The 26,955-nt window shown below is 33.8% G+C and overlaps 1 protein-coding gene across 14 annotated transcripts in view; it reads right to left on the bottom strand.

Annotated features, from left to right (window-relative positions):
- Positions 1–26,955, bottom strand: part of TCF12 (transcription factor 12) — a 393,760-nt gene that overhangs the window by 45,612 nt on the left and 321,193 nt on the right. For 10 of the 14 annotated variants that reach the window (XM_086321160.1, XM_086321163.1, XM_086321164.1 and 7 more), the window contains 4 exons: positions 4,138–4,243; positions 2,954–3,093; positions 2,547–2,691; positions 1,813–1,877 (listed from right to left, as the gene is read on the bottom strand). In XM_086321160.1, coding sequence (XP_086177286.1) covers positions 1,813–1,877; positions 2,547–2,691; positions 2,954–3,093; positions 4,138–4,243 — 456 coding nt within the window. Of the gene's footprint in view, positions 1–1,812; positions 1,878–2,546; positions 2,692–2,953; positions 3,094–4,137; positions 4,244–14,755; positions 15,307–26,955 lie in introns of those variants that run through there. The other 4 variants (XM_086321170.1, XM_086321174.1, XM_086321173.1 and 1 more) reach the window with 3 other exon arrangements.

Below are 26,955 nucleotides of genomic sequence, written 5' to 3'. Positions count from 1 at the left end.
CCTATCTGCCAAGGACCCTTTAAAGAAGTTTTCCTTGAATAAAGTGAACAAAATAATTTTGAGAAAAAAGCCCCTGAAATGTAGGTTGTATTTTTTTTTAAGTTGCCTAATATTAAAAGTTCAGATGTTATTTGTCTTTCTACATGTGAAATATTTGCTACTGAATTCTTACAAATCAGAGGAAGAAATTAGCAAGTAAATTAAATACCTGAGAGGCACTCATTTAATATTACAGAATAATTTTCTTTCAAAGTAGGTAGTTTTCACCACATGGGATAAGTTCAGAAAAAGTGAGACAACTCCCTTTAACCTTCATCAACACCTTATAAAATAAGTCACTGTAGCATTGGTCTTTCTGGAAGTACAGAGTAAGTGAAGCTAGCCAGAGCAGATCTAATCTAATACTAGGCCTTACCCTTCCTAGCTAGGTGATCCCGAGAGCAAGTTATTTAATCTTTCTGAGCCAAAGTTACTTAACCTTTTAAACCTTAGTTCCTCATCTGTAACATGGGAATAGTAATGCCAACCTCACAGCGCTTTCCTGAGGATTAAATGAAATGAAGCATGTAAATGCTAGTGTAGTGCCAAGCACCTAGTAAACATACAAATTACATATGATATTTTTGTGGGTTTTGTTATCATCATTTTTCTCATATGATGCAAGACTGAATTCAATGAACATTTACTGAGCTCTATTTTGTGTGGGCCACCACTATGTGGGAGATGAATCTGACCTGGCTTCATTTCTCAAGAAAAACTTGTAGTGCTGTGGACAGAGAATATTTACATAAAACCATACACAAAGAGGTTTATCTCCTTAAATGTTCAACAGCTGCTTCCTACTATCCACACATTAGGTTCCCTATGAACAGCAGCAAATATGTTTGACAGAGTTAACTGCATTTGCTAGAAGAACATAAGTAAGACAACTCTGAGAAACCTCCGAGCCATATCACTCAGGAGGAAACAAGAAAGAAAACGCCTCAGGAGAAACTTTGGAAAATACAAAGGAGAAGTGCCTCTTAAAAAATTAGATTTGGAATCTTTATGAATTACTAGTAAACATTCTCCCAAAAGAATAGATTTCAGTTTAATGTTTTAAGGATCAGACATTAAAACCTTTATTAAAGCAAATCACTGCTTTGTCATTAACATTCTGGTTGTGATGTAAACTAGTCGCTGAGGAAAATATTATGGGGCTCCTTCATATCAGTTTTACTCATTTTAGCATGGGCTCCTCAGTGAATCTGTTTTTTTGCTTTTAGGAAAGGCTCTCATCTCCTATGCCCTGAATGAATCAGCAGGAGATGATTATTTTTTCCTTTTAAAAAATATTAAAATACCTTCCATCTTAGGAAAAAAATCCTTATAAAAGCACTTCCTTCTCTGGATCAGAAGAATAACTGAGCTACGTTTCTTGGCTCCACTTGGCTTATTTTAACGCGTAACTCACAAAGTATATGTTTAAAACTAATAAACAGATTTAACAATTAATCTCAGTAATCTGTCCTTTAGGCTTTAAAATGACTGAGTTTTTAAAATTTTCCCTACATCTGTTCCATTAAGACAAAAACAGATATTTAAATTGAAATTAGAAGGACAGTTCTTGTGGGAATCAGGTGGGAAGTATTCCATGAGTTATTATAAGGGCAGTACAAATCAATACAAACTGAGAATAGCTCTAAATGAGTAATGAAATGGTCCTGTTATAACTATATCCTTTAACTATGACACACACTGCCCACAAAATCAAATCACTGCAATTCAGCAGTGTAAAAATCATTCAGCAAAATACGTAAAATCAATACTCACAGATGCCAAAGCTTTTCCAAGTGCATCACCTGTCTGTGAGCTTCCAGCAGCATTTCCTCTGGTTCCTGAGTATTTCAAATAGGAAAACAAATCAAGAAGTTTAGCAAGTGAGCAGGCATGCTTTTTAGCGCTCTGCCATTTTTTCAATGGTTTTCTCCATTGTTATTGCACATCTGTCACAATAAACCAGCAAATAGTAAACTAAAGGAAAGATGGATTAATGAAAATCAGAAACTTTTTTTTCTTCCTTTCTTTCACACTTAAACTCAATACTAAAAAATATGTTGAGTCAAAAGGTACAAATTTCCAGTTATAAGTAAGTACTGGGGCTGTAATACACAATATGATGACTATAACTAACACTGCTGTATGTCATATAGGAAAGTTGTTGAGAGTAAATCTTGAGTTATCATCACAAAGAAAAAAATTTTTTTCTATTGCTTTTATTTTATATCTATATAAGATGATGAATGCTCACTAAACTTATTGTGATAATCATTTCAAGATGTCTGTAAGTCAAATCATTACGCTGTTCACCTTAAACTTATACAGTGTTATATGTCAATGATATCTTGATAAAGTTGGGGAAAAACATGAAAAGAACAAGTGTGTATGTGTATGTGTGTGTGTGTGTGTGTATGTATGTATGTATACATATATATATATATATATGGGATTCACTAAAAATGCCCAAGTTCAGTTTTAGGGAGTTTTGCCAACCCAAAAGAGCTCACCTAGAATGCTATCTGATCCATTGATGGGAGGAGTGTGTGAGGCAGCAACGTAAGGTGAACTGCTGGTACTGGCGCGGTGGAAGCTGGACATTGGTGGAAGACTTGTGTTTATGTCTGTTGGTGAAACTGAGTGTGGAGGATAACTCTAAGAAAGAGGAAAAGACATATGATCTAATAAATACATTTTCTCAATAATAAGCACACAACTGGGCAACTGCTACAATAGCTTATAAAGAACATCATAAATTTGTAGCTGAAGACACCTACTATTGTCATTTACTTTTTTCAAAAGGCATGAAGTAAGCCTAGAAGTATTTCAACACTCAGAAGTTTTGGCAGAATCAAATCTTACACTTGTAATCCAAGGACAAAGTGTTGCTGCACCCTAGTCATGTGTTAAGGCCTACCAAGCGGTCATGTGAATGAAGGCTGCCATAACTACTGGATTGAGACATGTGGGAAGTGGAGGTCCCCAGAATTCCACCAAAACCAGGCTGGCTCATCCCATTTGATGAACTCCAAAGGTCAGAAGAATTGTGGGTCCCATCTAAGACAAAAAAGAGAAATATAGAACTTTCCTTAGCCAAAATTTTTTCTTTTATTTTGATGATACAAAAAAACTTCAAAGGGTACTCTCTGGATATGTCTTTCCTCCTCTTTTCAATCTAGTCTTCCATATAGTTTTCTTCCCTCCAAACTGTACAGTTACTATTTTAAGTGAAGGAATAAAGCTTTATAGTTGGGGAGGTGGGGAAGAAATCTAAACTGTAGTAGGCAGGTCATTATAAAAATCTTCACAAGATCTGAATTCATATCAGGGAGGATAATACAAATCCAAAATTTGGGGACAGGCTGGATTAAACTTTTGCTTAAATGGTATATCCATAAATATACAAAAAAGTTCTTAATCTATAACAAGCAATGTATATTTTATCAAACATTCTCAAACTAGAATAAAGAAGTTTCTCTTATAGAGAACCTAAGTAATTGATAATGACTTTTTATAGCCAGCCTTCAAATGAAGTGTGCTGGCAATGACTTCACTCACCAATATAAAGTCAAGGACCAATTTATGTAGCAATTTATTGCTCTCTATAGTCTAAAATCACAGATCAAATAAAAATGATTTGCTAGACATGAACTAAAAGAATTACAACGCTTTTTCTCTCTTAAAAGTCTTAATTCTATTCTATGATATTCACCTTTTTATTTGCACTGATAATTCTAGGAGTGTTATGAATCTGTCATTTAAACAAGAGACTAAAATTGTTAATAGCTTTTATACATTTAAAAATCCTAAAAAAAGAAAGAGCAGCTCTACTCACTTTTTTCAACTGAAGTCCTTTTTAAATTCAATTAATACTAGATGAGCACGCCAAAGCTTTGCTGAATAATTCAACTACATTGCACTCAACAATAATTAGCAATAGAAAAATTTAAAATTAAGTTTTAACTTGCTTCAGCCAAACATATCTAGATAAAAATGTCTGAACTTCTATATAGATATTCTCTTTCTTCACAACTTAAAAATATTAGCTAATATATAATAGATAACTGTTGTAATATTTGACAACTAGTTGGTAGTACTTACCTTGCATAAAGAAAGTGCTAGCAAACATACTGGTTGGTGGCTTGGGAGATGGATAACTAGGAGATTCACGGTTGAAGTCATCTGAATTTGGGGATGGTGCATATACCTTAAAATTAAACAGGAAATTTAATTAAAATGTAAATTACTCTCATACCACTTATGTAAAATGAGTGCTACACTTCCGGAAGGGCCTAAAAAGGCCTATCCATATCTAAAAAGGCCTATGACAAATTCAAAGCTGCTTAAATCATCATAAATTATGTCTAACTTGGATACTATCTACATGTTTGTTTTTAGCTGGTTACTAGAGAAAAAAAACATTCTAAATATCCCTGGAATGAATCTTCGTGTAACAATTATTCCAAGTGACTAAATAAAGTCTCAAATGTTGACTCTGCTCACAAAACATAAATTCATATAGGCTCATGATTCAAAACCTAGTGGAAACAAAAGTCTTTTGACTATAGCATGAAATAAAATTTGGGTTCATAAAATTCATTCTTTCCACAAGAGTTATTAAAATCAAAATGAACTGGATTAAATGTTATTATTCTTTACTATTATTAAAAGTTAACTGTGAAAAGCACAATGTAATTGTTCAGAAACTTCCTGAACTTAGTAGGGTTGGCTAAAGTCTGAGCAGTTTTAATTCTTTAATTTCTAGTACATTTTCAACTCTGGCACAGCTTTCAGAAGAATGTCATTTAATATGTCAGAGCAGTACTAATTTCCTTTGGTAAACCTGTGCTTCAGATAAGCAAAGCATAAACATTTTGAATTGGCAAATGGCCAACACTGTCATTTCTCTGAAAAACTAAATGGGCAGCCAAATAACTATAATGATCAAAACATGATCAAACCATTTTTATGACTACTGAAATCAAGAACAAATATGTAACACTTAAGGTGATGATGATCTGTAAAAGTGAACCAGAAATCCAGAAAGGAAAGGAGTCCTATTTTGAGCAGTGGATGAAACATTTCTTTTGTTTAGTCTGATAAGGGTACATCTATTTAATTTTTAGCCCCGAATAAAAATTCAAAGTGTTCACTTAATGTGGAAAAAGCAATTAGCTCAGTAAAATTAGGGGAGCATGTGTGAAAAAAGCATACACATTTATTTCATTTCATTTATATTCATTTATTCTTTCTCTGAGACATTAACTAACTGCAAAGATTTCTGGCAAATTGTCTAACCGTCTGAAACTCCATTTCCTCATTTGTAAGACAGTGCTAACAGTACCTGCATTGAGGGTTGGATTTATGGGAAGATCAGATGAGACAGCACATATAAAATCTTTAGTGAATCCCTGGCAGTCCAGTGGTTAGGACTCTGCATACTCACTGCTGAAGGCCCAGGATTGACCTTTGGTCAGGGAACTAAAATCCCACAAGCCACACAGTATGGCCAACAAACAAACAAACAAACAAAAAACTCTGCCTGGATTCCTCAAGATAGCTAAGGGACTCAGAAAGCTCTAAAATGTTTAGCAGGTAAGCACTCGCTAAGTATTAGCTTACAATATCATCTTTCTAATTCTTAGAGGCATAGTTATACTGCTACATATTGTCCCTGTTCAGTACTGAACTACTTATTTCTTACAGTTTTGGTCCAATATCATCCTTACATGTACAGTTCACTCTAAATAAAAGGTTGAAAAGTTCATTTTTAGTCTTCTTGCTAGCCATGCTATTACTAGTGCAGGTGTGTCTTTTTAATGAACTGGCATTCAGGTTAGTTTCCTTCTTCTTACATCCCAGAGGGAAAAACACACATCTGTGGTATCTGAGAAGTTGGGGATAAGATATATTTCTAAGAATTACCCATAAAGGATTCTAGATAGGAGATTATACATTACACATATTAAACATTTTTCTATGCTTAATGTGCTACTACATAAAGAGCTATTATGTAAAGACAGAGTTAGGAAGAAAGAATTGGGTATACATAAATGCATTTGCAATGTATGAGGTACACTGACAGGCACGTTATCAGGAAAGGAATTTTGTACTTTTTTCTTTTAATCCAGTTTCAGCATCTAAATTTAGCTTTAGCTAGATACCCTCTGTCCCCCTTATATATAGATTTTCTCAAACTAGGCTGAAACCACAAATAACAAAAAGAGAGTATATCCACAGATGTAGAAAGAAAATACAAATGAGAGTAAAATTTAGAAGACAGTTAGAACATGCTTTTTCATAAATGCTTATCTACTATGTATACCATCACTGACCTGAAAGTATAAAATATAAAATTCTCTAATTCTATCTAGGCTATAGGTTAAGACAGTATGTAAATCTCACAATGATAACTATGAAAAACTCCAGTTTTGATGTGTCATTTCACAAAAAAAATCTATTCAGTTTGTCAGTTTAAATTTATATATAATCTCTTAATATATATTTATCTTTATTCTTATTTAATTAACTGTATTCCATAAAGGTAAACTTACACTTCAAAAAATTTTAAATGTATGCAATTATAAAAGCAAAGAAAGGGATAAACCTGACTTTACTGATTTACAAATCACTGTAAATAAAGGAGAATATGCTGATGAGACAATGGTTATTGATAACTATCATGGAAAGCAACAAAACCAAGATAAACCACACAAAGCAGAAGAGGCTTGCCTACTCATACGTAAAACTTTTGAAGCTGTATTGGGAACACAGGGCTCATTTTGGAGTCAAAGTTTTTTTATGTTGTTATTGTTGTTCAGTTGCTAAGTTTTTAATGTTAGTCTTTATAGACTTCCAAAAAATAAATGGGCTTTTAAAGAATAGATCTTATAAGTGAAAATGGTAAAGACTCTAAAAATACTATAACTTTATCATTTATTTACTAACATAAATTCAAAGTTTTTATCATAATAAAGATGTTTTGAAAATCATGGTTCTAAAAGAGGCCCATCTAACAGCATTTCTAACACAGGCCAAAAAACTTTACTTTTGGTATCCTAACTGTGGCTTGCAGAAACATAGATGCAATGTTATGAAGCAGCAGTTGTGCCAGTTTCGATTTTTCAGATCAAAGAGTTCTTGCGGCAAAGCACAACTGATGTGGTCTTAAAGACTTTATTAACTCCAGATGTAGGGAAATAGTCAGCCAATTCCACAAAAAGAGCAAGTCTCTTTCAGTTACAATCAGTACTGGCCGCAAATGAAAACCAGACTGCTTATGTCATCTGATCACCTGCACATAGATGCCAGTTTTTTTCTAGTTAATGATCTAATCATACATTTAAATCTTAAGTATGATTTTGTATCACAACAAACCATCTTAAAATTAAGAAAAAGAAATATGTGTGCTTAAGCTGATTAAAAATCTACCAGGAGTCACACTATTTTAAAGAGGAATAGGAAAAGTATAATTAAGTAATTTTAGATGTTCTATTGAAATGTGGTCAATGGAAATTTTCTTTAAAATTCTAGTCTCCATTTCAGAATGTCAGGCTCAAAGGTGCTATCATGGGAATGTCCTTCTTTCTCAGGTACTTACATATTTTCTCCTCTAGGAATGGCAAAGAGATAAATTTTTGAGTCTTGAGTGAATAGAACCATAACATTTATCCAGAATTAAATGAATGTAACTGAAAATCTAACAAGATACCTCCCTTTCATTGTTAAGACTGGTTGAAAAGAATAAATTCACGGTAATATCTTTACTGTCCTCATTCCATCAACCCAAATTTACTTTTTAAGAGTGACAGAGTACTTCGAGCATGAATATTTACATTACCCTATACAATGATTACACAATTATCCTTGGAATGTCTTAGCTCAAACAACCAATTGGAGTCAAGTTAGCAAAAACATTCCTTTTATCCTGTTTGGATGATTCAGTTTAGTCATATGGATCATCCCAATTCAGGGCAGTCCACTTTCTGTTTAGCTTTAGAGGCCTGAGTTGTGTACTGTGTTCTTACTTAAGAGCATTCTTCTTGTAATTAATATTAGAAACACCTCTGAAAGGCAGAAAGGCATCATTTTCTTATAGTTACTCAGAAAAGATGCAAAAGAGTAGAAGTTTTTGCTAAAAAGATAGTTTATCTTTTTATCTTGTCACATCCAGTGATGAGTTAAAAGATGATGCCATTTCCTATGCTTTAAAAAATAGATCCAAAACCTATGTTGTAGCTGGTATCTTTAAATGTTTTAAGTGATGAGGAGACGAATTGGGAATTTTCTTTAGAATGTGAGAATAGCTAGCTATATATGTTAATGAAGATACCCTTCCACAGAAAATGAGAGGAAAGCTTTAGACAAGCACCGTTCAGTGAGTTTCAGTGATGATGGAAATGTTCCATATCTGAAAGGATGGTAATGTATGTATGTCTGTACAATACAGTAGCTACTCATTACATCTGAATATTGAACACCTGAGATGTGGATAGTACAACTGAGGAACTGAATTTTAAATTTTAATTTAAATAGTCATTGTGGCTACTGGTTACTACTGAACAATACAGGATGAAATCACTTTTCCTTACCCAGCAGTTTAAAATTACATAAACTATTTTGAAAGAAATATTCTAGAAGCCTCATAAACTCCAAAGCCTATGAAAACCCAAACTCTCAAACATTTTGGGAATACCTTTATCTAATTTGGAAAGAAGACACAGAAGCTTATCAATATTTCTGAACATGCTCTAACACAGAAATTATTACCAATATTTCATTATGTTTAGGCTTCTATTAGCACTTTTGTCAAGATGGTTTTACTAGCAGTTCTCTTTAAGTTCTAATATGTTAAATACCATTAAAACAGTTTAATGTTAAGATTAAACTTCCAATGTTTGAAAAGTTTATGTTAATAGCAGAAATCACCTCCATCAAAATCTTTATCAACTTAACAAAATAGCAAAGCAAGACAAAATTATTTGGCTAACTTACCCTAACATCATGATTTTAAAATAAAGATGTAATATTATATTCAGGAAAACTACACTTAATTTATCTTATATTTTAATAACTACATTTTGTATTAAGCAATAAAAATTTTACAAGATCTAGCTGAGTATCTAAAATCTGAAAACAAACACAAAAACCAAAACACTCTAGGTCACTGGGAAAAAAGAAAACCTCAACCCAACTCAAATTCTAGCTTTAAAAACTGTAATTAAACCACTGGGTCATCAATTTAAAAAACTGGGCACATTTAAGGGTCAACACTCAAAAACTAAGAAAGAAAAACTAGGTAAATATTATAAGAAGTTTTTAGTTACTGTTGATCAACCTATGAAGTCCCATATCCAGTAATATACCCAAAGTTTCCTTCTAATTCTGTATTTTGAGGGATCTGAATTTAGTAAAAAGAGGTTGTTTTAAAACAAATAAGTAAAATTTTTGCTTTAATAATTGGACTCAATGATAAGAGTGGTAGAAGTTAAGAAAGAAATTTTTTAAAAAAGATTTACTATTGATTTTTCTGATCATTTTGGATCCATTGTTTTCTATGTATACTGACCTTATGTATAAACTCAGACAAAGGGCATATCTTTAACATAAATTTTAAAATCTTAAAGTTTCTGAAATTCAGGTCTTCCCACTTTCTTGGTTCTTTCTTTAAATTAAAACAAGTATAACCTCAGTGAAGAAGACATTAAAAAAAGTAAGTACATGAAACAGCAATTTAAGAATTTCCTAAAATCCAAGAATATTTAAACAAATGACAAATTTGATAAATATCTCAATACTTTTAGTATTTTAATATTACATAAAAGTATCAAATTTTGCCATAAAATCCAATCTAGTACTCAAGTTTTTATGGTAATAATTCCAAACCTAAGGTGCAGGGGATACACACACACACACACACACACACACACACACACACACACACACACGTAGTTTCAGTACTAAATATTGTAAGAACTGAAACCAAAAAGCAACATAAAGCAAAATAAAGTAGAAGGACTAACTCAGGGACACATAAGCTATCTATGGAAGATTCTTTTCATCTAATTAGTTAACCTAATAAAATAACATGAAATTTCTGTAAAAAGCATACATATTTATATTTTCAAAGTATCACCAATAAAAGGATCAATATCTTTCCAAGAATTTCCAGAGGATGTTTAGGGGTGAAATACTGTAAAATTTCCTTTCTAACAAACAATAAGAAAAAAAAATCCTAGCTTTCAGTACAAAGTAGCTTAAAATCGATTACTACTTCCACTGTCTAAAAAGTATAGTTGAGTAACAGTGGTTTTCAAATGCGAGAATTTCTTCTTAGGTAAGTCAAACACATTTTAATTAATCTTAAGTTAACATCACTAGGTTTGTCTCATCAGTTCTTTATTGTAACCAGTATCATTTTTACAATAGGTACAATTTTTTTCCCTAAGAGATAAACCATGAAATTTTTAAGGGACTGGGTTTGAAATTCACATGCTAGGAAGATATACTGAACACATCAATGAGTGTCACTTCTTAGCTATCTACATTTTAAAAATATTTAGACCTAACAATAAAGTACCTGATCCCTTTCTTTAACATGTTCATAAGCTAGTGGAAAAGGACATAAATTTCTTTAAAACATTAACAAACCTGACCAGTGACAACATACTCTCCTGGCAGGGGTTTTAGTATTAACTTCCTGTTATTTGTGCTCACTTGAATAAAAAAAAAAAAAAAAAAAAGACCTTCTTGGATTCATACCTAGAATACAGTCTCAGATAATCTTGGTAAAGGGAAAAAAAAAAAAAAAATCAAAGCAGATGGAAGCTAAACTTGTCATTTAATGTCTCTAAGCATTGTAACTTTAGAGAATTCTTAAATGACTTCATGTTTTCCTCATCATACAAATGTAGATTTAACTCTACTGGGTCCACAGATAGCCTGGAAGTTTGAATTAATTTAATTAAACTTTCCTCTCTCATGTTAATTAGCAGTAAATCCCCAAAAGAACAGAACTGTGGCTCTATATGGTCTCATACTGGTTTCTGTGCTTTTATCAACTGAAAATGTTTATTTGAAAAATAAGTCTTAGAAGTATTCATAAGGCAATTTTAGCTCCATGCTACTCTAATTCTTATGAAAATATAAATTATGTGGAGAGGCAGGTGCCAAAACCATGGCTAAACCAATTTTCAATACTATGAGTTCTATTAGAAGAGACCTGCTAATTTCCTGCATTTAAAATCATATCTAGGATAGTTTTAAGTTCAATTTAAAAAGAAACTAGTAAAAAGCTGCTTGACAGACTATATCAATTAGCATTCATAAAACTAAATCTGATCAAATATGTGAAACATATTTATTTGTAAGAATAGCCTACTACTTTTCTCAGTGACATTTTCTTTCCAATGTAGTACTTTGATACGACCAAGAGTAAGGATTAGTGAGATCTGGCTCTCTGCTATGGAGACCAGTTTACTTGTCCTTGGATAATAGAAGAGGAAAAGTTGCTACTGGGAGAGAGACCTGGGTTCAGGTCTAGCCTCAAAGCTTACTAATTGGGGGGGTGGGAGTGGGGAGGGGAAGATTATACAAGTTACTTAACTACTCAGCACCTCATTTTCCTTACTTAGAAAAGGAGGCTAGTAACAGCTAAATGACAGAGTGGTTGGGAGAATTAAATGAGGTAAACATAAAGTCCCCAGCAGAGTTCCTGAAACAGAGTAGTTAGTTCCTCTCTCTTCTTCCCCCAGATTCCATACAAAGAAGCTGAATGTTCAAAATGCGTTTCTAAGCTTTGGTTTTAAAACTTGGATTTCTGTGTTGTCTCTAAAAGATTAAAATCATTCCCTGATATAATGAAAAGAGCATCATGTCTGTACTTGCTGCAATTTTTGTACCTGGAACACTTTGTAGCATCTTCAGTTCAAGGTCTAGAAAATGGAGGCTGATCAGATCAAAGGAAGGCTAAAACTCCAGAATACCAAGCTGAAGAGAGCAGGAATCCTCTCTTCCCCAAACTTTCCTTTCTTTACCTCTACCATTCTCTACCTTTCTGCATAAAGGACATAATTTAGTCATATCTATGAGAAAACTGAGTGCAGGCCCTCAGAAACTCATTATTTTTTCTTGCTATTTTTCAAAGTTCAGAAAACAGATAATATTCAGTGATTTTAAGTCCTCTATTTATCATGAACACATATTAATATCTTACAGCATGGTATATAATACTTCTACACAAAAATTATGGTACAGAACATTAACCCTTTCTTTTTTCAAACAGTGAGGAAATTAGGGTTAACATTTCTTCCTTTTCTGCACAAAGATGCCCAAGCCTCTTATATTTCCAGCAATAAAATATGGCCACATAATCTTAAATATACCAAAACATGAAAAGGCTCTTCTCTGATTAATTTAGCATTTTTACTAGAGTCTGTTCAATCTATTTATTAAATTATCCCAAGCATCCTTAATTACAGGGAATCAGTTTGAAAATGTAAAAATAAAAATCAGGAAAAGAGCAAAGTATTTTCCTGAAGCTCAGTATCACTCAGGATTTTTCACTCTATCATTATAATATCCATAAAAGGATTTTAAAAATGAAATCAATGTGAACTTACTAGCATTTCAAAATATTAATGCCCTATCATCTTAAAATAAATTGATTAAATGGAGTTATTAATAAAAAGTGGGCTTAAACTTAACTGGCTCATAATGAGAATTATATAAAAAAATTTCATAACTCAAGTGAAGAAATACTATTTCAGACTCTGGCAATATTAAAGTGCTAGCTTTTATTATGAAGCATTGATGGGTAGACATTTCCCAATACATAAAAAGATGAGATTTTTAACACAGTCTTTGGATAATAAATTGTATACTATATGATTTTCATATTGAAGAATAATAATAGTAATAATAATAATAATAAAATAAATTAGATGTGGTAAAAATAAAATACAGAGAGGAAAACACATATAAGAAAGACTAAGGCCTTATGATAGAGAGGACTAAGAAAATATACCATTCTTTATGCATTTTTTAAGAACACAGAAGTCACCTTTGACCCATATCAAACACAGGCTATCAACTTTCAGGCCACACTTCTCTAACATACCAGCCATGTCATCCACCGTAAGCCTGGAAATACTTAATACGATCAAAGCTGTTACCCACCCCCGCAATGTAGAACAAAGAGAAATGCTGTAATAGAGTGATCTGTGCTCGCAAAAGAATAAAATCTAAACTCAATTTGAGTTATAGTCTATCTGCTTCAGGGGTCCTGTATATACACCATTTTCAAACAGACTATTTTACTTAAAATTGGACACAGAAGAATAATATTTTCATACTTGAAAGACAGTTGGCAAGGAAATTATATAGACATCAAATTATTTCACCTATACTATGCATCTAAATCTACCTCTTACATTCTCAAAAGTTCTGTTTACATGGGTAGTGTGAACACATACTTTTTAATGAGTTTATGAAATTCTGGCTTGACTGTCATCTGTTAAGAAAGATTAGTCAAAAGTTAAGAACCAAATGCTAACAAAGTCCAAAGAGGCCTTACCAAAGCAGTCAGAGAATTAAAAAGTACTTTCTTTAGTTCTCATGTACCATGGTTAAAGCCATATGCTACTTTAAAACATTTTCAAGTGGTTAAAAAGGAAGGGACAAACATAAATGTGATTAATTTTTTGGTAACTTCAAAGATTAACACTGAAAATGTCTACATTAATGATAAAAAAAAATCACTAAAGTCATTTATGTATTTAATAAAACACCTGAGATCAAACATTGTTTTGGGATGACTAAGGAGGAAAAACCCAAATTCCTGACATAAACTCAAGACTGTTATTCACTAATAACATTTTTATGTTTATCAACTATTTTAAAAGATAACTTCTACTGAATATTCCAGAGTTTACTTTCTTTTTAGAATATACAAAATCCTCTAAGATACTGCCTGTGGAAACAGTATACTATATAATTAATACTGAGAAATTAAAAAGTAGAAAAGTTTTACTTAGCAACACAGAAAGGTATTATTTTAAAACACTGAAGCATGTGCTATAAATTGGCTAGAAATAAATTCTTTGGAAGATGTATAAATGCATTCTTTGAAAAATAGTGATTTATTTTATGAATCTGTACAGGGTCAAAATTCTAGTCTGATTGGAAACAGATGGTATCCGAGTAAAGTCAGGCTCTGGACCCGAAACCCCAAACAGGAAATACGGACCTCACTAGCTGACTGCTTCCCTAATCATTCCCAGAGCTTCATACTTGTTATTTTTATGAATATCCAAGATGACTTTCATCTTTCCCTGCTATCTACAAAGCATCAAGCAATCTTCCTTTTTTCTCTTTCTGTGTTAAATATGTATTTTACATACAAATTATATGTTTACAACATAAGAAAACATTGAAACTAATGTAGTTTGAAGCTCACTGCTAGTAAAGACATCAGGCATTAACAATAATATAAAAAATAAACTTGAATTTGTCAGATATTATTTTAAAAATAAAAGTAAGAAACTATTGTAACTGTGTCAAAGACAACTTTCTAACCTTACTTACAAAGAAACATAGGTTAACGTACTGTAGAAAATGATAAAAACAAAACCTCACAGGTTTTAGTAAAAAGTAATCAATCTACCCTGCTTTCCCTTAAACAAGCCACTAAGAAGCTATCTGAACAAAGAAAAAGACTTACCGTTTTCCCATTGTAGTAATACATCAAAGAACTGCTGCCCATTCCAGGGACAGGATAGGCACAATACATGTTGATTTTGAAAATGTTATTATTTGCAGCTAATACACACAGCTTCTCTCCAACACATACATCCACACAGCCCAACAGAGTTAAGTCTTCAGCACTATGCATCCACACATGGATCTACTCAAAAGGAACTTATGCAAAATAGGACTGAACCAACTCACAGAGCAGAGAGGGAGGGTTTATGCTGTAAGTAACCTCTTTCAATATTTATCAAGTTCTTGCATGGGTGGTGGACACCGATAAAACAAGTTTTGGAATTTTAAAAAATACAAGTCACAAGTGCTAAATAATAAAAAGCAATATAATGTCCTGGAGGCGTACAGACCAAGGAATTATTAATATTGTCATATTATAGTATATATGTCTCTCTCAAAGAGAGGCAAACTGACAGATATGCTAATTTGTTTTTAGTTTTAATTAAATTAGAGCACTTCTAGCAGGGAAACCTAGCTTGCTACACTTCTAAAGACATTACCATCTGGCATGGCCTAAAGTTGCTTCCAACTTTGATAAACCATGATCAAGCAATCAGGATTTGGAAACACTGAATCATGTGTAACAAGAAGGATCTAAACAGTTAAGCCATGTACAAAGTCACTTCCTGGACAAAGCAGACCTGTCATGTAAGTATCTCTCAACTAGCTAGAACCATGATTTTTTTATGTTATAAAAATTGTACGGAAAAAATTTGAGAGGAACACATTTCATGAAAAAGCTCATTCCAACAATTCAAAAAATTATTTTGAAAATAAATGATCTGTTTTTAAAACATAAATATTTAATACAGGTTTTCAGTTCGAAAGCTCCTTAAATTCCCTACTCATAATACCAAATAAAAGTTTATAATGGATTACACTGTTCTAGGATATGTACGAAGCAAAAGAATAATTAAAAAGAAAAAACAAACAAGGTTCTGTTTTTCCTTACATAAAAAGATGAAAGGCTGGTATGTATACACAAAATGTTCACTGTTGCTAATAAACTAAAACAGATTTCTCAAAAGTCTTTCCTCCAAGTTTACTATCATTCTTAACTAATATTTAATATATTCAAACTTTTATGCTAATGCTCAAATTTCTCAAAAAGGAAAAATAATCAGTTTGGTAATAAATGTCTCATAGATTTTTAAATTCATTATACTTAGAAGTCAAAAGGTCTTAAACATTTTTTTGGTAAATACTTTGTTTCTTACACACAAACATATCTTGTTATTTAAAAAGTTTTCAAGTTGTCTTTTGGTGTGCACTCTAACCCAGAAAAACAGAAAACAACTTCTTTCCTCTCATCCTGCGTTGCTGCCCCCCATCCCCTCCATCAAAACCTCTTTGTACTATCTTTTCTCCCTGAGCCTCGGAGGTTCTCCCAGAACTGTGTTAATCAGAGGAGGACTCACAAGCTGCAAAAAGGGGACACATCACTTTTTTTAAGGCACCTTTCATGAAGCAGAATTCCTCTAAAGGAATATTCCAGAAATATTTTGTGAGGGGCTGCCAAACTCTCCATTCTTAGGAAAAATACTGATTAAAATATAACAATAAAACCGAATAAGACAATAAGGCCAGCTAAGTTCATAATGTTTTAAAAGCTGATGGTGTCGGAATAACAATAAAACCTCCCTACACTCTCCAGATATAGAAAAGGCTAAGCAGCAGCTGCAAAAGAACATCACTGTACAACAGACCATTAAAATGCCAGTCTGCAGAGTGGTCTGCAACTTCCTCCCTCCTGAGAGACCACAAAGACTCATTTCAATCCTCAGAGAGCTGTGTAAAAAGCATTGACTTACAATTAACAATGTCATGCCTTAAAACCATTCAAGTAAATTTTCATCTTTTATAGACATAGTCTCTCTCTGACAGAGCTTAAAAAAAAAAGACAATCAACCATCCAAAATAAAATTTCCTTTTTTCTCCTGAATGATTAAAAATGTAAAAAATCCTATTCTTAACTAAAAATGTAGAGAATTGGGGCAAAGGGGGAGCCACAAGGCACTTCAACAGTCTCTTCCTACAACCAATGCTCCAAACAGAAAACTTACATCGATTAAAAAAAAAGAAATCCACCTAGAGTAGTTAGGCTCATTTCTTTGGGGCTTGCCAAAAAAGAGAGACAGTACTATGATGTTTGTTAAACAAACAGCATAATAATAAATCCAACTATGCAATCTTTGCTATTAAAGCACATTGAAAATTTGAGTATTTCATTAACAGTTCCTTTATTTTAGAGGCAACTATAAGGTATAGAAAGCAGAAACAAATATCTAAGTTAAAAAAGATCAGAGTAAAGGTCAGACAGTATAATACCCTTTTGCTGGTCTAAAGCAGTTTATTAAGAACTGGCTAAGATCTGTTGTTAAATATGAAACCTGAAGGTTGAAACAATAGTTTCTAAGCAGAGCTGAGTAATTAATTTTTTGCTTCTAACTGATATTTTCATTCCTCTCAAAAACACAGATACAAAATACATATATTAAATTAACCCCCCCACAACACAATCACTCCTATATACTACTGTCTAAATTGAGAGTGGATGTAGAAACTTGAGAAAAGAGAGACAAGGGAGTTTACATACACATGGCATTAAATTTATTCCTCAAAAACAGCAAATCATCAAGAAAACTGGCAGTAATTTAAATAAAATGTTCCTGTATTTTACTTGTATGCTATGGTAAGGTCTTCTAACTTTGTTACTCCAAAATATTATCTTTTTGAAGTCTGCCTCACCCAAAGGAAACTAAAACTGGTTGATGGAAACAGTCATTTTTCTTATCACAATTACAAATTATCTTCCATGATAAAGTCCTTTGTTGCTTCCTCAAAAATATTTCTTGAAAAAAATCTAATTTAATCTATGTAACAGCTGCAGCACAATTTTTTTCCTAGGCAGAATCATATTACAGGAAAAAATGCATATAGATGGATCAAGTGCTGCTCTAGTCAATGCAGTTGTTTAATCTTTGCCTGTTTTTTTTTGAAGGAACATGTCAAGGGTTAATCCTATGACTCAGTCTGACAAAACGAGTCAGCTGGAGACAGGGCCACTTTTTAAACCTGATTTCAGACAGACGTGCAGTCTGCACAGGAGCTCCGAACTGTCTTATTTCCACCCACAATTCTATGTAATCACTTATGTGTTCTTCTAAGATTATGTGACTCAACATTCATACACCAAGGCCAACAATCTAAAAAAAAAAAAATTACCAACTTTTATAGCAAAACAGGCATTACTGTACACACTGGCAACATGATTAATGAAAATGTCAAGAGAACCCTGAAAAAAATAGAACTTGGAGCCATACATCTTTTATTAGTAAACTGATGATTCCTGGTTTGAGGATTACTGCATTTCACTGACTTTTTAAATACGCTTCCCCACCCTCAGTAGTTCAGGATGTGATGTTTATTTACCATTCCAACAATCATCAAGTACAGACCTAAACTAGATAAGAAAAAGCTATTATGTGTTTTGCCTATGCAATTTACTTCTTCCCTGAAGATTTAGGGGAAAATGTTTCCAAAAAACCTACTAGGTAGAGACTTTCTGGCAACATCAGATTAAAATCCAGGCCTCAATTTCCTTCTTATTTTTATGTTGACTGGGAAATAAATCTTCCTTAGAGAGCTATGCAAAATCTCCTGGGATTACACACCCAATATTTTAATTTATTTTATTAGCTCTTCTTTATCCCTGATATTCCCAATCACTGTAACTCTCAAATCTATTTGTTAAACTATCCACAGCAAGAATGTTTCCAGAGTGACCTAAAATTCTAAAAAGTTTTTAAACAAAATTTTCAATTTAACTTTATTACATATCTTGAATTAATTAATTAATTAATTAAGGCCAGTTAGCGGTCAATCTTACTGTACATTTTTCTAATACAAGCAGGCAACATTCCAGTGTAACAAAAGGCCAGAAGATCTGGCGAGAAAAGTAAATCTAAAACCCACTCACAGGATTCCTCATGAAAAGTCTCAACATTATTTCTAAGGGAATTAATTCCTGGAAAACAAGACTTCCAGAGTCAAAGACAAAGCCAAACAAAGTTTACAAGTGAATAATCCCACAGATGAACTCAATATATTCCTGCTTTATGAAAACTCAGTAAAATACTAATACATTATTGGCTGTAAGGAAGATGGGAGGGGTGGAGTGAAGACAGGTTTAAAAGGACAATAAATAAGAGAATCTACAAGTGGGCAGATACAAAAGCAAAACATCCTTCCCTAGTGTCTCCTCTTTCTTATTTAGCATGTAGAAAGATGACTGGTGAATGAATGCTCTCTCCTACATGTGCAGTATTTCAGCGGGCCTGGTTAACTAAATCGGATGCCAAATCAGATACCCAAAGAGTCCAGGCTTTTCTATCTGAACATTATATTGCAAATTTTTCTAGTATATGCTGTTTTGTAAATAAAATGCTTCCCAAGGGTCAGGAAATTGGTCTTCTGGTTTTTTCTAATGTTCTCACAATATAGAAAAAACAAAGAACATAAAACTCTAGCGAAATAATGCATCTCTTTCAGACCAATCCACTGACAATCAGTACCTATTATTTAAATATAATAATGCTATTTATCTGGAATCATATAATGCCTCTTCTAATTCAATAATATTACTCTCATCTTGCTGGTGCTAATCCATCAGTAAAAAGGCTCCTAAATACTGTCTTTTCACTGTATGAAAAGATTAAACATCAAAGACCTGATTTTGTGATCTTTCCTTAGATGATATTTTCAAACATTTGCTTCAATTATGACTTAATTTTGAGTACCTAAATCTCAGTCAAACCAATCAGTTGCAACTGACACATACACATACACCAACTTCTCAGAGCAGAGTAAAATTCATGCTATAGTTCACAAATCACATTATCTGTCTCAGACACAGAACATCAGATTTCTGATCATCTCTTTACAAAAATCTCTAATATGAGTATTAGAAATGCGTAATGATTAACAAAATAGAAAACACTTATATGTATAACCAATGTAAACAATCAGCTATATAAACTGTGCTTATAGGGCAAAAGAACACTTGTTTAATTCCTCTTTTGACAACCATATGACCAAAATGAGGATGTGTAAAAAAGAGTTATACCTCCTGGAAGAGAAAAGAAAATACATGTCCTTTTGAGCTAAATAAATAGTATCCCTCTGTCATTAACATGAACACAACTAACAGATCATACAAAGCTTCTAAAATGCAATCACTAAATACCTTTCAACAAGACAGAACTACAACTAGTGAGAATATGTAAAACCTGAAGCAAACTGCATGTTTCTTTTGATCATGAACTCACTATGACAAAGCAGTTTTCTTTGAAAAATAAAAGTGGGGAGTCCCCCTACCTAGGAATTCCTGCATCTCTTGGCTGTCCATTTCTTTCCCCACAGGAACTGCAGTTTGTCACTTCTCATTTACCAACTGAAATAACATGGTAAGAGAATCATTAACCATGTTGCAACTTGGTAATTTTCCTGCAGATGGCTCTATAATCACAGCACTGCCTAGCACTGCCTAATGACATGTGTGAGGGTAAAAACAAAAAAAAAATTGAGGAGAGTATCCTGGTTTTAAAATTCTTTAATAAACCAGCACTTCTGAAGCACTTTCAAGACTGGGACAGGGTACTGCAGCACTACTGACTGGTCAGGTAACAACAAAAAAACTAGGAGCAAATAAAGCTATTGTTTTAAACCATAAACAATTTGATCTTGGGTCCAGTTAGCTCTCCATTAAAGAAAGTGCTACCTTTTTTTTTTTGGTTTCTTCTTCGACCTGTGTAATTTTTTTCTTCTGAGCAGGAATGTACCAGTTCCTTTCAATTTTTGAGAAATGGAACAGTACCATGATAGTCTAGTCTAGTCTATTTTAAATTTATTTTTAAAAAGACCAGAAGTAACATCTGCATCTTAGCCCAAAACCATTTCAAGAATCTGCAACTGGAAACTTTAAGTAACTTATACATTAAGTTATTTCTGGCCCCTAATCTTTGTTTTGTTCCAATAAAAATTCTTGCTAGTGGTAGTAATTTTTTAATACTTCATACCTCTAATTAGTTAAGTACTGAGAATCCACCAAATCACTCTGCCTCATATATTGAATGATTAAGTAGAGTTCATTTTGGCAATACTCACTGGAAGAACTCATGCAGACTCTGAATTTATGAAAAGATCTATCCTAAAAATAATAATTTCTTACCACTAAATTCAGGTGACCATTCTCAACAAAAACCAAACAATACTTCAGTTTGAAAATACATCTGAGGAGGGTATAATAAACAAAGGAAGAGGTGGGAGATGGTGTTAGTTCAAAGCAAAATGAATTAAAAGTTTCAGTAATGCTTAGTATGCTTCACTGGTAAAGGCAATATACCACCCTAACAAGTGGCCCTTACCAGAAAGATTGAGAACCAGTCACAAAACTTTGAAAGAAAAAAAATGCATTAAGCTACTTGTTTTATATATCTTTCTCCCTACCATTTATTAGTCCTCTGTAACATGAGATAGGCTGCTTAGGTTCCAGAACACTGAGTCATACCATATGATGAAAAAGAGCACTGGACTGGGAGTCAGAAGACAGGGACTTAGGTTTTTAAGGCATGAGAGGAGGCATGAGAGCATAGGCGAGGTCACTGAATTTCCCTGAGTCTAAGTTTCCATTTCTGGAAAACTCAGGCATTAAACTAGGCCAAAGATTTCCTAGCCATTTCACCACCAATAAAACCTTTTATTATCTACTCCACCCCAAAGCACTGAATTTTTATTTTGAAAGATTTTTTTTCTCCCAGATTTTTTTTATTGAGTTATAATAAATATTTTTCCCTGTTTAAAAAAAACAAACATGCAACTTCCATTCAGAACTTCTGATTAAAACGAAGCATTGCCATGCTGGGCTGAAAGAATTTTAGTGAAAGAAATCTGATGTTTTCAACAGCATGGATAATTTATTTCAGTAAGTTACACAATTCGTTAGGTTTTTGAAAGATTTACATCTTCCATTATTAACTTTGAAAACTCAGATTAAGACTAACTGGCATAGATGATAACTAAATGTTAACACACCAATTTTAAATTGTATTTTTATAATCATACCTTTGAGTGGCACAGTTAAAAGCCTACAGTCTCACATAAAATGAAAGACTGATCAGGAAGGGAATCAAAAAACATTACAACTTCTCAATTCTAATCTAAGAATCCAAATGCTTTTTGTCTTCTAACAACATTTATACACTTGCAAATAAATTATCTTTACAAGGGGTTTATATATTTCCACTAATGATATTTTCATTTAAAACTAAAATCTTTTTAAACAGCTCTATAGTGTCTGTAAAACAAAACAAAACAACTAAGAAGAGCTGACATCTTACCAACAGGTAACAACTCCTACCTAACTCTGTCATCTAATCAGCTCAATAACAATTTTGATTTCTTAATAATGTGCAGTTTGATCTACAGGTCAGACATTTTATGTTTACTACAGCATCACAAGGAAAATTTAAGATTTTTGGCCATATTCTTCAAATAAACATGTAAGCCTCTACAGAGATGGCTTTGTTATAATTTCAGCAGGCAACAGAGTTAAGGAGTCAATCCTTAATTCAAGAGAGCCCATCTTAACTAAGCAGGCTGTGGCCTCTGCACTCTTCTGTAATAAAGAACTTGGGCCTGTTATTTGCTTCTTTGTGCCTTTTGGCTGGAGAACATTGTAGATCGTAACACAGACTGTTCTGTGGGTTATGAACAAAGGTGGCTGTAATGAATGTGCAAGGTGGACAGTTGACAGGGTGTAACAGGAGAACACAAAGTGAAAAGCAGGTAGAGGGCCACAGCACCTTCACAGCTGTGTGATCTCGAGGAACACTGGACTGCTGTTAACACTGATTATTTCAGACTGAAATGACTGATATCTATAAAAAATTTAAACTGTGTTACTATCACTAAAATTGGAATAAAGGTAATATGAATACAGGATCACAAGTATTAAATGCTAAATGCTTAGACTACACATGAACAACCAAACGCAGGTCTTCCTAGCTGTGATGTATCTAACTGAGAGAAAGACTAGGTCTATGTAAATGGGAAGAATTTCAGTGATCTTTGCCACAGAAAAGACTTCCACCTTTCTGATGAAAAACCTGGAGCTTTTTCTTCCATCACTCCCTGAAAAGCTTTTACAAAGTCTAAGTATGCTAAACATTTTATAGTATATAGCTAAAATATATCTAGTTCTTCTGAAGGATATGTTAATTTCAGATTTTCCAGTATGTTGTTTATACGTCCTGAGTCAAATGAGTATGATTCAGGAAGAAAGAACTATGGCTGTATTGCTAATCATCTGAGTTTGTTTATTTATTCAACAAATATTCACTGAGCATCTATTATGCACCTAGGAGTTGCTGATAAAGCAATAAACAACATAAGTATTCTGATAAAGCAATAAACCATGTAAGACCAAGATTCTCCTGGGTGAAACAGATAAAGAATAAACAAACTACAATACATCAGATGGCAGTAAATGTTTCAGAGAAAAACATAGCAGGAAAGGAAAGAGGGGAATATGGGGCGTGTTGCCATTTTATACAAGATGGTCAGGAAAGATTCTCCACTGATAAATTGATAGGTGATCAAAGAAAAAAATATTAAGGAATATAGCTATATAGGTACTAGCTATATAGGTACAATGGAGAAGGCAATGGCACCCCACTCCAGTATTCTTGCTTGGAAAATCCCATGGACAGAGGAGCCTGGAAGGCTGAGGTCCATGGGGTCGCTGAGGGTCGGACACGACTGAGCGACTTCACTTTCACTTTTCATTTTCATGCATTGGAGAAGGAAATGGCAACCCACTCCAGTGTTCTTGCCTGGGGAATCCCAGGGACAGGGGAGCCTGGTGGGCTGCCAACTGTGGGTTCGCACAGAGTTGGACACGACTGAAGTGACTTAGCAGCAGCAGCAGCATATAGGTACTAAGGGAGGGAAGGCTAGAGGGATAAATTAGTGGAAGATGAAGTCTGGGGGGTAGCAGGGAACAGATAACATTTTAAGGACTTTTGTTTTACAGTGTAAGAGATGCTCCTGGAGAATTTTGAACAGAAGGATATCATCTGACTTAAATGTTAAAAGGATTGGCCTGTGCTAAAAAAAAAAAAAAAAAATGATTTAAGAAAAACTGGGAGGCCAATTGGGAAGTACGTGTGTGCTTGCTCAGTTGCTCAGTCGTGTCTGACTCTTTGTGACCCCATGGACTGTAGCCTGCCAGGCTCCTCTGTCCATGGAATTTTCTTTTGCCTCTCTCCAGACAAGAATACTGGAGTGGGTTTCCATTTCCTCCTCCAGGGGGATCTCCCCAACCCAAGGATCAAACACAGGTCTCCTGCACCTCCTACACTGGCAGGTAAATTCTTCACCACTGAGCTACCTGGAAAGCCCCACTTGGGAAGATGCTTCCTTAATTCAGCAAAGAGAAAAGTGATTTGGATAATGAAGATAGCAATAGGTAGTAACAAGTGATCATTCTTGAAGCTAATTTTAGTATGGGAAAATAACAACTGTTTTACTTTTATATCAATGAAACTGTAACTTTTTTTCCTTTAGAGAAAGGTTTCCTGTATTATGGTTTTCCATAGTGATCTGTCATATGAAGATCATGATCATGCATTGTTAATTACATCAGTCCTTGCACACTGCAGAGTTAAGAGCTGAATTACTGGTAATTTACCATTTGGGGCACAAATTTATTCCTATTATTCTGTGTAACTAGGAGTTAACTGCACAACTGAGGGAAAGTGAAAGTCACTCACTCCAACTCTTTGAGACCCCACGGACTATACAGTCCATGAAATTCTCCAGACCAGAACACTGGAGTGGGTAGCCTTTCCCTTCTCCAAGGGATCTTCCCAACCCAGAGATCAAGCCCAGGTCTCCTGCATTGCAGGCAGATCCTTTACCAGCTAAGCCACAAGGGAAGCCCAAGAATACTGGAGTGGTTAGCCTATCCCTTCTCCAGGGTATCTTCCCAACCCAGGAACTGAACTGGGGTCTCCTGCTTTGCAGGTGGTTTCTTTACCAACTGAGCTATGGGGAAGCCCTAACTAAGGGAAAAAAAATAGGACAAATAGTTCAGTGTTTTGTACCAAAAAACAAGTTAACTTATTTTTGATGATCTGAATAGTCAGAGTAGGAGGAAGCTGAAAGGTACAGCTTAGAGCAGAAAGTCGTTAACAGATGATGTTCCCTGTTACAGATAACATAAAATAATTGCGTCGCAGTATTTATTTTTATCCTCTTAATTTAATTCAAAAAGCATGTCCTGGATACTTCACTACATTCCCAGAGGGTAGTAATTTCTCAAATGAAATAAATTTTAAAGTTAGCTTATTTCCAAAGGTCAAAGTTATCTTTTGACTATAAGCATCTTGAAGACAGAGTATGAGATCCATGGTTTATTGTTACTTAAATATCTAAAGCCTAGAAGAATTTTTAATTCATGGTAAGCACTCTATAGTCACTAGCTTTAATAGAATGAATTCACTTGAATGAATGAATTTGCATGAATTAAATTTCTCAGTAGAAATTTACTAAACACATTCCACTCTAGTAGCAATGAATTTCTAATTCTCATTCAAATGACTGATTTTAAAAATTTACAAATATCTTTTGGTGATGTTGAAAAGATATTGATAGATTGATTTCAAATAATGTCAAGTTTTACATTTAAAAAATTATCAAGTTCAAGTCAGAAAACTTGAGCTTTATTCAGTTCACTACAGTTGCTAAGTCCCGTCCGACTCTTTGCGACCCCATGGACTGCGGCACGCCAGGCTTCCCTGTCCATCACCAACTCCCAGAGACTGCTCAAATTCATGTCCATTGAGTCAGTGATGCCATCCAACTATCTCATCCTCTGTCGTCCCCTTCTCCTCCTGCCTTAAGTTTTATTACTTATTATTATTTCTTATTAACACTAGCCATCAATAAACTAAAAAACAAATAACCATAAATATTCACTTAAATTATAGAAGTTAACAACAAAAAAGTTAGTTTTCTAGTCATCTAAGTACAGACTCTCAAGTTTTGAATGCAGCTTTTATGTTTAGAGAGGAACATGTCTTGTTTGAACGCAATCTGTTTCACAAGCACATGTGGGTTCAAATTGATTCTCAAGCTGCCAGGAACTACCTTTTTAGCTCTGGGTTCTATGAAGAAGTTGAACCAGGATAAAAAATATGGTGACTGGGGACATGTATATGTAAGTTCAAGGAAAAAATTATAGTAGTTTATATAAAAGTTAAATTACTTTTTGAACTCAACTGTTTCAAATAAACATTTAATAATATATCTCTACATGGACTTATTTTTGATGCCATAAACTATTCTGTATATTATTACCTAAAATGACATTTAAATTCTAGAAAAATTATGATATCATAGGACCTACTTTATATATGAAGGTTCTTCAACTATCCTAATCAGGTACATTTTAGGGCAAATAACTGTCCTGGAAAGTTTGTATGTGCCCAGGAACTTAACCAAATGATGACGGGACTAATGAGTATCAAGTAATGGATCTGCTGCTGCTGTTAAGTCACTTCAGTTGTGTCCGACTGTGTGTGACCCCATAGACATCAGCCCACCAGGCTCTCCTGCCCCTGGGATTCTCCAGGCAAGAACACTGGAGTGGGTTGCCATTTCCTTCTCCAATGCATGAAAGAGAAAAAGTGAAAATGAAGTCGCTCAGTCGTGTCTGACTTTTAGTGACCCCATGGACTGCAGCCTACCAGGCTCCTCTGCCCATGGGATTTTCCAGGCAAGAGTACTGGAGTGGGGTGCCACTGCCTTCTCCGAAGTAATGGATCTAAAAGCAAGCAAACAAAAAACACGGTATATGTCTAAAAAAAAATACTTAATTTTATTTCTCTTTGGGTCTGCTTTTCATAGGAAGTAGATTTATGATGGAAAGACTATATCTACTCTAGGCATATACTTAACTTATGTTCTTTAAGTCTAATGCAGGGGATCACAAATCATAGTTGTGGCCAAATATGGTTTACCACCTGATTTTACAAGTGAAGTTTTACTTTCTAAATTTTGGTTGTGCAAAATTTCCAGAAACAACTTCAAGAACCAAAT

The sequence above is a fragment of the Bos grunniens genome, chromosome 10, assembly GCF_055505025.1.
Source record: "Bos grunniens cultivar Pamir isolate PY7600 chromosome 10, Bosgru_T2T1.0, whole genome shotgun sequence".
In the NCBI taxonomy this organism is placed as follows: domain Eukaryota; kingdom Metazoa; phylum Chordata; class Mammalia; order Artiodactyla; family Bovidae; genus Bos; species Bos grunniens.
Note: the sequence above shows the minus strand (reverse complement) of the source record. Positions and strands in the feature narration are given on the sequence as shown.